Below are 10,663 nucleotides of genomic sequence, written 5' to 3'. Positions count from 1 at the left end.
TGATATGGAAAACGAGCACAATATTTTCCGTGCTAAACACAGTAATCAAATCTTTAGAGCTTAAGTTCACAAGGACACTTCATTTATTCTTCTGAAAAAAACTTCAATTTGACAGAGACTCTATAGTCAATTAATTGAGGATACCTGATGGCAACTATGGCAGATGTCACCAACAGCAACTTCTGAGAATTATGGGCTGAAAAAGTTGAGTGATACAGATTAATTTGGATAAGTGCTTTCCCATTATTTATCTTCAAAATTCACCAGAAATTCAAATTCTAATAAATGAAGAACTGTGTGGGGTTTTAGTGTGGGTTTTTGTTTGTACATTTTGGGGTTTATTTATTTATTCGGGGTAGAATGGACAGCAAAAATGAGTAGGGGAAAATTTAAACTCAGGAGCATTCTTGGATGTTGGTCCGGGTGAGAGAGCACTATGGACAAAAAGGCATAAGAAAAACTGGATTTCTTAGTCACCTTTTGATTCAGAGATTTTCTTGTGTAAACTCTACGGTGAGTGAAGAATGCAGCAGCTCTTTGTGGTACTGTACTCCAGGACTGTTTTCTTTAGCAAACGTGGCTTCACTGCCCAGTTTAGGCCTTGTCTAGCAGCTTCACAACGTTCTGCTGAAAGTAATGGAATGTTTTATTGAGTAAAAATTTGGAACAGTTGATCACGTATTTCTGTTATCTAACCAACTGGGTAAACGACTGTGGGAACCCACAAGAAAAACACAGACACATAACAAACCTCCAGTCAGAACAGTGTTCACTTTAGAAGCCTGTACTCCACTAATTCTGGAAACACGCTCTGTGACACTGAGTTGCCTGCACTTAATGTTAACTCTGGGTACAGCTTTCCTTAGCTTTTCTTCGATCACATGTAGAGCTACTAGTGCTTGTGATCGAACACACCACAGGGGACATGCCTGATCTCCGCTCGCGGCCTACCACGGGATGCTCCCCTCGGCCCTGCGCGGCAAGCGGGGCCTACTTACGGGGCACGGCTGAGGTGAACACTGCTCCGGATACTGGGCCCGCCGCGGCTTTGGCTGCAGAGCGTTGGAGAGCGAGCGCAGCCGGGCCTGAGGAGGCCCGAGGCGGCAGGCGCAGCAGGCCGAAGCCGGCCGCGGGGTGTGAGGCCCGGCACATGGCGCGTGGCCCCGCCCCCGCCCGGCCCCGCCCCGCGGCTGCCGGAAAGCACGCGCCGCTGTGGGGCTGACCCGCGTTCTACCCGGCAGGCACCGCGCCGCGCGGCCTCCCCCGGCGGAGGCTGAGGTGGGGCGCCGCGGTCCGGCGATGTGAGGCGTCTCCGCCAGCGCGGCTGCTTCCCATCCCCCTCCGGCAGCCCACGACCGAGCCGTGCGGCCTGCCGCGGCCTCTCCGGACACGCAGCACGGTAAGCCAACCCGCTCCTTGTCCTCGGCCCGCCCTGCCAGGGCGGCCTGACACCTCCCCGGGTGGAGGGAGCCGCCGCTCGGCGTCTGGCGGGCCGCTGGGGGGGATTGTCGCCTGTGAGGGCGACGCCATCTTAGGTCGGAGCGCGGCCTTGCACCCCCCTCGCGTCTGTGGTTGGGGACCCCGCGTCGCGAGGGCTTTCTCGGAGTCCCCGCGAGGCCCTGCTGGGAACCCGGGGGTCCGCCCGCACGGGCGTGCCGAGCAGGGCTCGCTCCGCCATGCCTGCGCTGTCTGGGGGTTGGCTGCGGCCAGGGTCCCCGGCCATCGGCAGCGGGTGCTGGGCTTGCCGCTGGGCCTCTTCCCCTCCCGCCAAGGCTGTGATATGCGGGCCTCGTCCAGACCCGAACTTGCAGTCTCGGTTGGAGTCCTTGCGGTCACCCGGCGCGGGTAGGCAGGACGGTCAGGCTGCGCCAGAGGCGGCGGCGGCTCTGCGGGCGGAGAAGCAGCTGCTCGGCTGCCTCGGGGGCACTTGGCTTTCTCCCGCGGCCTCGCACCCATCACAGCTCGGGAGTATGAACTTCTGACTCGTTTGCAAAGGCAGTATTGCCCTTCCCTAGGCGGAGCTTATACCACCTCATGGCAGAGAGGGTGGCGTTGACTGTTGAGGTTTGATTTTTGAGGGAAGTTGCTTTATACTTCGGCGTTTTAAAGCTTCCAGGTTCAATTTCAGCTTGGTCATTGTTTCTTTGCTGCTGAAACAGATGCAGCACTCAGTGAAAATAAAACACGGTCATGATGAAGATGTAGATTGCACACTTCTCTACAACTGACATGCCGTGTGCCTGGATGGGAAGTTATCTGAAAAATACAATACCATATATTATTTACAGTACAGATTTTAACTTCCATGTTCATTTGAAGTACAGCTATTAACTGCAGTTCAGTTAATAAGGGGAAAAAATATTTGGATAATTCACTGATGCTCGTATTATGGAAAGATGACAAGGCCAGCAGGAGAACTTTCTGGTTAAGGCAGGTGTCCTCGCTGTTTAAGCTCACTGCTAATTTCATACTAGTGATTTGGTTTCAGTTCTTTTAAGCAAATCCAAAGTGTTGAGTATGGGAAAGCTCACTTGACTTTAAAAGTGGAACAGGTGAATTGCATCTAAAGTAGTAAATGGGTTTCCAATAACTCTAAATATGATTGCAGCTGCATTTCTAATGGTTTTATATTGTATTGATTGTGATTAAGGTGCACTTCTACAGATCACTTTCTGCTGTTTTCGCTACGCTGTTATACTCTTGTTACATTTAGTAACGTTTGTATCATTTTTGTTGATTCAATGTGAGCGTTTTTAAATAGTTAAAAAAAAACAATCCGAAGCAACCCCCCTGATTTTTAATAACCTTAGCTATATTTAAACGTAATTGCTATGATAAATGAAGATGTTTGAACTAGTGCTTTTAAACCCTTATTTTATGAGAACCTTATTGCTCTTTTGTGCAGTAAGTTCAGGTTTTGTTGTTTTTTTTTTTTTGGTCTTGTATCAGTTCATTGCTTATCTTGTAACAATAGCAATGTTCTTGGAATTGTATTTTTCAGGTTGATTATCTCTGCCTGCCTAATGAATTTACATGGCTAGCCTTAGATTTTGCTTAGCAGTTGCCTTTTAAAGTAATATCTTGATACAGTTCATTGATGCTTTTTAAGTGCTTTAAAGAACTAGTTTGCAATTTTGACACTTGTTATCCTAGAAAAATGGATTAAAGACTTTTTTTATTAGCTACATTATTTCATTGGAGTTTTGGACCTTTTGGATCCATGGACTACCTTTAAGGAGATTTTTGTATGAATATGTATATATGCTTATACATCTTAAAAAATGAGGGAAATAGTTTGCTGAAAGTAAGTTCATCTTTCTTATCCTGGGGTCCGCACCTCCTCTAGGAAACATTTGTGGAGAGTGGAGAAGGATTCACTGTTGGGTTTGGCTTTGAGAGCAACCACTAGCTGTATTCCTGGAATGGATTTTCTATGTTAATGTAGTTAAAGGAGTTGAAAACTTGGAATTTAGTTATAATCTAAAAATGGATGTAGTGACTTCCTTTAGTAATGGAGACCATTTGAGCAGATCCTGACACTTGTAATCAGTCCATTCCCCCTTACTGCAACTTTGATTGCCCAGGCCACGCATGTTTTGACCTCTCAGTTGCGCTGGTAAAACTGTTAGTGGGCCAAGTTATTTTTAACCTGCACTAGTTTTAGTCTCTTGAAAAGTTGTACTAGCACAACTGAGGGAGCAGTGCAGGAGCAGGACAGGAACCCATTAGGTTGGCTTTGTTGTCAGGAAAAGTCAGTGAAAGCTTGGGCTTCAAATTATAGCATTGAGATTTAAAAAATCAATTAAAAGGTCTGAAATGATGTTGATACTTGTCTTTTAAGAGCTGCCATATGATTTGAGTCACCTTTTCAGAATACCTTAATGAATACATCCTGATTCATAAAATGAAATGTCCTTAAGAGGTGCCACCAGTTGATGTAACTTTTCCGAAGTTGATTCGGAGAAATCTCCAGGAACACTCCAACAAGGTTTTAAGTTGACAAGCAGGTATTCTTTATTGCAGTGCCGGGAGACATGGGGGATCACTCCTCCAAGAGTGTCTCTCCCAAGCATCAACCAGGCTGTGATTATATTGTCCTTAAACATACATATTCATTAGATTGCATACGTTACATCATACTTTTAAAGAATGCCTTCTGTGTGCATACAAAAATGTGGTAGGGGGCTTTTGGACCCCTGGTGGTTATTTCTTCATCACTTTGGTTTAGGATAGTTGTCATATCAGTAACCACCAGGTGGTTCTGGCAAAGCTTATTTTAGTAATTTCCTTTTCTCTATAGTTGCTAACAAAGTCTAGTGTTCTTGAGGTTACTTATTTACACCCCTATTCTTCAATCCACACTATTCTTCAATTGGCACCGTTCTTCAAAGTCCACGGCTATGTTATGAAATTACTTTTAACTGTATTAAAAAATCAGCTGCATTATAGTGTAGCTGAGGTTATCACGTGCATCTTGTTAGAATTCTGCTAACATACAGATTGCTGGTGCCTGTTTTGTGGTTTTAGTATAAATTACGCATGCTCTCATTTGCATTCTCTAAGCACATTTCATAATTGATTCCTTTTACTTGAGGTCAAATATAACTTTTTTTCATTTATACTTTTTTATGAAAAAACCTACGATTCATGTTAATGTTGTCAATTCCATGAAAAAAAGAATCGGAAAATAGTCTTTCATTGTGCCTTAAAGTCTAATAAACTTTGTGCTAGTAAAGAAAAGGTGTTCTAAGGGATGTCCTTCAACAGAGTCACATGCTGGAAAAGACCTTTAAAGGTCATCATGTCCATCTATTACCCCAGGTCTGCCAAGTCCACCAATAAACCATATAAAATAAATTTTAGTTTAAGAGATACCAGTTTATGATTATGAATGTAATCTTGATTTTATTTTTTTTCACCTTGTATATAAGCTTTCAATAACATAAACATATACATTAGTGCTGATCTGATGCCTTGGCTATTGGGTTTAGGAAGTTAAACTGACAGAGAACTTCTTGGCTGCATAATAGTGGAAAGTCAGGTTTCCTTAACTAGCTTGCTTTGTCAGGTAAGTGTTGTATCAGCATACGAATGAAAGAAGTATTGGTAATTTTTTTTGTTGGAAGTAGCCTGGTAATAAGACCAGAAATACTGATTGTGGCCTTCATGAAAGAAACTGTGGCTCAGATATTCGTCATTTTTTGTCAAAGCAGTCTAGTGATGAATTGAATTTCATGTGCTTAACTGCTCATTAATTTCAAGGAATTCCTGTAGTGCCCAGATATTAATATTTGTATACTGGCTGGGTTCTTCATGCAGAACTGCACTGTTTCTTCTCCAGTTCACCAAAAAATGGCAACACTAAATTTTGTCAACTTCTGTCTCTAAGGCGAAGCAAGTACCTTTGTATGAGGGGCCCCGATCCAAGTTATTGCTGAGACAGCACTATGGTTTTATGAAATTACTGGTCTTACTAGTAATTAGATCATTGTTAGTGTGTGTAAGGAAATATGAAAGTTTCTTATTTCCATACAGGAAAATTCAGAAATACTTTCAAGATTATGTTAGAGGATGTGAAAAGAAAGAAGAAAACTTAATTGGCCATCACTATTTAAAAAAAAAAAACAAACAACCTAAAAAAACCCCAAATCAAACCCATTTGTGGTTAGAAGTGCTGATGTTAATTTGGTTAATTCCAGAACTTACATATTTTCATTACTATTTTCATACGTGACTTTTTTTCCTTACTGTAAGAGTAAGTCTCCAGTCACAAGGGATTCAGTCTAGTGAGATAAATGCAAGATTTTTATGAAGTCCTAATTGATGATTGTGGGCATGGGTTGGAATTTTTTTTTTATTGTGGGTTTTTTGTTTCAGGGTGGGGTTTGGGTTTGGTTTTCTTTTCTTGTGGGTGATTTGGTTGGGTTTTGTTCTGTGGGTTTGGGGGATTTGTGTGTTGGTTTTGTGTGGTTTTGAAGAAAATGTGACTATATGGGAAGGCCTGGCAAAATCTTAGAAAATCTGTGGGGTTGTGGTAGGTTGTGGGTTTGGGTGGGGGGGTTGGTTGGGTTGGGTTTATTTACATGTAAAGAGATTAAAGCTGTAATTAGTGTTTCAGTAACTTGGTTGTGCAAGGTTATATTACATGCTTCTTAATAGGGTCTTTGTGTTTGTTGTGTATCACTTACCGGGAATAGGAGTGTTTTTTTTTAAAGATACCTTGCACTGTGGTGTCAGAGGCTTGTTCTGGTAGTTACATGGGGATTATGAAAAAAATAGTTAATGTGGAGGATATCTTTGGTCTTTTCTCATCCATCCTTAGTAGCAAAAATTGGAATTTAGGTAATTACCAGAAAGGTGATGTGGTCTTCTATATCAGATGAGGTTCAACCTGTACAGAACCTGGTGGGTGGTGAAGGGAAAGAATTATTGTCAAGTGCAGTAATCTTTTCTGAACAGTGAAATGTTTGTTTCATGAAAGTACTGAATGGTTTGCTATGTGTATTTTTTTTTTTTTTTTGTCTAGTCTCAAGATGGCAGAGTTATTTATGGAATGTGAAGAAGAGGAGCTAGAACCATGGCAAAAGAGAGTCAAAGAAGTTGAAGAGGATGATGATGATGATGATGAGCCAATCTTCGTTGGGGAAATCTCAAGCTCGAAGCCAGCTAGTACATGTAAGATGACATTTTCCATAATTTAAAATAGGTACTTCTGTGTGTAAAAACTTTAAACTTAATTTAAAAATAGAGGTGTTTTTTTTTCTCCCTTAACAGTAATACTTAAGAAATTCTACATTTTAAAGCTGTTTTGTGGGCCAGTGTCATACTGAAAACTTGAATTCTTATGAAATTCTGTTCTAAAATCTAGGTTCTATGCAGCTCTGTCTACCTTTAAACTTCAGTCTCTACAGTCAAGGACATTTGAAAGTTTTAGCATTAGCAATATGGTTAACAATCAAATATATATAGTTCTGAAACCATGCATGCAATTGCTCTCAATATAGTTGATACTTAGTTACATACTTGGAAGTGTCTCCCTGCTATAGAAATGTGTATGAATTTAAGTATCTGTTTTTTCTCCACCCCACGTTTCATGTGTTGGTGGACAGTCTGATTGGGTGGACATCATTCTGACAAAACCAAGGTAACTGTCTTCAAGTGTCTGTAATAAAAGCACGATCAGGAAAAGTGATTAATGTGAAAAGGGTAGGAGCCTCTCTGTTAAGAGAGAGATTTTCATTAATAATAATAAATTCATTCATCCCCTCTAAAGCAAAGAGTTTTTCTTAATCAAATTCTATAGTTTTCTCCTAATGCAGCCAGTGCAGGGAGTGAGGTTAGGTGGTTGGGATGACAGCAGATGTGTCAGAATTCCATATTTGTCCTGTGCTTGTGCAGGTAAGTAAAGGAGAACATCACTTTTATTACTTGAATTTTAGTAATGAAACTTCTTGTTTTCTGTGTGCGACCATCTTGCAGTCATTTGTTATGAGGTGTGACCTAAGGTTTCTCTACCTGTTGAATACTCAGGACATTGCCTGGTGAGGTTACTGCTTTCAATTTGTGCCTCATCTCTTTATCCAAGTTTTCCGTAGTTTTCTTAAGGTGTATAGTTTGCAGTGAAGAATCTCAAGACAAAATGTTAAACTAAGCTTTCTATTATACTCTAATGCATGGACTTTAGAATTATTAGCTTTTCAGTCAGTTTAGTTCGTGATACTTCCATCTCGCATCTGAAATCTATTTTACTTTGTTACTACACACCGGGATAGTAAGTCTAATGCTTCTTGCGCTAGCTTAAAAAAGCGGAAAATTATGCTTTAAAGAAAGACTGAAGCTGATGTTAAAGTTCTTTCACCTGTATATATTTCCTATGTTTCTTAATATTTTAAAAATATTCTAGAGCCTCTTGAAAATTTGAGGACTGTTTTAAAATTGCTTTAAGAAGTTTTCTGCAGTTACAAACTTCTAGAAGCACTGAAAAATAACCTTTATTACTGTTTTCTGGAAGGTCCAGAGACCTCTGGATTGCTGCTGGTCCTTGCCAGTAGATCATAGCATAGAACAGCTGTTAAAGCACAAGGTGTACACTGGAACTACAAATATGCCAAGTTTCATCGCAGTTGTTTTAGTCTCAAGAATTTTTTGTAGTTCTAAAGAATAGAAATAGTTCGGACGAGAACATGTAATTTTAATATGATTTAGCAACCTCAAGAACTTTGGTAAAAGATACTTAATGTATGCATCGTATTTTAGTGCTGTCCATACTCAGTCCTGACACAAGTAAAATCGCTTATGGTGTAACTTTTTACTTTATCTCTTTTCCTTCCCTTTCCTCAACTTTTCTGTTTGTAATCTTCACTATCAAAAACAGCTATGGAAGAATGGCCTCAGTTCTTCTCTGGCTTGTAAGTAGTACTACCTGGCAGTAGTCAGGCTTCAGTTTATTGTTGGTGATAGGCAAGAGACAGTGAACTCAGCTTTTCTTATCACTGTTTAAGTTTTCCCTGGGAAAATTCCTGTCTGATGAGACGAAAAATTAGATGACAAATGGAAACTTGCTTATAGTTCTGAATTTTCTGAAAGGTATATTTTCTGCAGTACATAGCATATTAATTTTTTTTAACCTTTTCCTTCTAATGCAGTTATCAGTTCTTATACAGACTGATGTGGAAAACTTGAAGTAATGGTTAAGATCTCAACTTTGACCTGCTGGTACAGTGTCATGTACAATGAAGTGCTTCTGATGTACTGGAGGATTAGTTTGACTAGGATGAAAAGTAATTTACTCTTTGTTCGAGGATTAGTTTGACTAGGATGAAAAGTAATTTACACTTTGTTCCCTTTACCATTTCCTGCAACTGTTTATTTTTCCTACAGTTACTGCTCATATTTCTTGCTTCCTTTTCATAATGAAACAAACCTGTAATTTGTTGCTACTTAAAAATATTGTTCTGCATGTTATCTTTCTTGTACTTCAGTGCTCTTTTACCTACACAGGACAAATAACACTTTGATGGGGAAGGGAACAGGTCGCATCAAGGCTGTGATGGATCAGTTGAGTCATGTAAATCTAGTTTATAATTCTGAATCAGAGTTATTGACATTTTCTGTTTAAAAACAGTAAAATCTACCTTTGCATTTTAGGATGTCTGTTGTGTGTGCATCAGGCTCTCCGAAGCTGAATATACTTTGTGAGACAACCTTTAGGATAGAGTTTTTTTTTTTGTAGGTAAATGAAATTTCATTTCAGTCTGGAATTCAAGTGTGAGGTATAGACTTATTAATAAGCAAGAAGAAGCATGTATTCAGCTAAATACCAATTTAAGACAATTCTTGCTCATAGTGTTGTGTTGAAGTAAAAATAGTATTACTGTTACAGCGTGAGATTTTGTCGTAGCTTAGGAAATGTAAACCTGTTTGGGTCTGTTTGCAGCTGCTTTTTTATTAGTATGATCTAAATGCAGGTGACAGGTCAAAAGCTGTGATGTTCTGAGCTCTATTGCTATTGGTTTTATTCATCAACCTCAGTAGTATATACTAATGAGCCATTGCGGCTGGAAACAGCCTTAAGGTTGTTAAATGCAATGTGTAGATACTCTTTATTGTTTGAGATCTGACCCTGGCTTGAGAAGGAACTTTAAATCTTGTTGGTTAGATACTGGAGGATCAGTCTAATTTCATATGCATATTTTCGCATGTCAGAGCAAGTAACTGCAGCAGTAGCAAAACTGAGAATCTGGGGTAGAAAAATGCTTGGATTTGATGAATAATTTTGTAACTTTCTGAAATGATCAGAAACGCCAGACTAAGGTGTAAAAAGTTGGGGAATGTTGGTGGCATTAGCTAGTGAGTAAGCATCAAATCTAAGAAGTTAGATGTGTTTCCTGCGAGCTAGAACTCTGGTCATAGATTACCACGTAGGATGTTGAAGAAAATAAGTCCTTCTGTAACACAGTTCCAATACTACAACTACTTTGGTTGCTGCTCTGTTGGTTTGTCTTTCACACTGGAAAATGGAGATCATGAAGTCTATACCCAAGTTTGTAAGTGCTGCATTTTCCTGTAATACAGAAGCAAATTGTGTGGTTACTGGTTGAGATAATATGCTTCCTTTAGTGTAGAGCAGTACAGTATTTGGGAACTTATTATATATATGAGAAATGGAAGTAAGTAAATGCATTATAATCACCAAAGCTAAATATTTATTAAATGTTCTTCTTTGTTTGCAGTCGTATTTGTGTGTTAATCTATTTCTGAGAAAACAAAAACTGAGATTCTTAGGTGAACTAGCTTAACCTAAAAGGAGGGGAGAATTCATCTTAATTTGTACAAACTGCATTTTGTTTTGCCAGGTATTTATTTTAGAAATAATCTTCTAATTTATTTGTCAAATCCTTATTGGCTTACTTAGTGGATATGAATGCTACTTTTATTTTGAAAAGCAATAAAGCAATTAATTTAACTGCAATTAAGATAATGTAACTTTTGACAGATATATTGAACAGAGTCAACTTCAGCTCATCACGAAGGGGGATACAGAATGGTGCACCCAGTAGAGGTACTTTATTGTCCTAATATGGTAATTAAAAAAAAAAAGCACAATGCTTATGAAACATCCGCCTGCAAAATTATAGAAAGATAACTTTGGAATCCTTTGCAA

At 39.7% G+C, this 10,663-nt stretch overlaps 1 protein-coding gene across 5 annotated transcripts in view; it reads left to right on the top strand.

Moving 5' to 3' along the window:
* Positions 1-1,334: 1,334 nt before the first annotated feature.
* The window catches only part of ZNF280D (zinc finger protein 280D), a 48,490-nt gene continuing 39,161 nt past the window's right edge, over positions 1,335-10,663 (top strand). The window contains exons 1-3 of one of the 5 annotated variants that reach the window (XR_009742226.1): positions 1,335-1,399; positions 6,527-6,675; positions 10,496-10,561. Coding sequence is in view for 3 of the 5 variants with exons in the window: in XM_061447037.1 (XP_061303021.1) it covers positions 6,534-6,675; positions 10,496-10,561 (208 nt within the window). In the remaining 2 variants the exon portion in view is untranslated. Of the gene's footprint in view, positions 1,400-6,526; positions 6,676-8,374; positions 8,409-8,804; positions 10,583-10,663 lie in introns of those variants that run through there. The other 4 variants (XM_061447037.1, XM_061447038.1, XM_061447039.1 and 1 more) reach the window with 4 other exon arrangements.

This window comes from Pezoporus flaviventris, unplaced genomic scaffold (assembly GCF_033815535.1).
Source record: "Pezoporus flaviventris isolate CSIRO_AGI_PZ_B2104156 unplaced genomic scaffold, CSIRO_AGI_Pfla_v1 ptg000006l, whole genome shotgun sequence".
In the NCBI taxonomy this organism is placed as follows: domain Eukaryota; kingdom Metazoa; phylum Chordata; class Aves; order Psittaciformes; family Psittacidae; genus Pezoporus; species Pezoporus flaviventris.
This window is presented reverse-complemented; position numbering and strand designations above follow the sequence as displayed.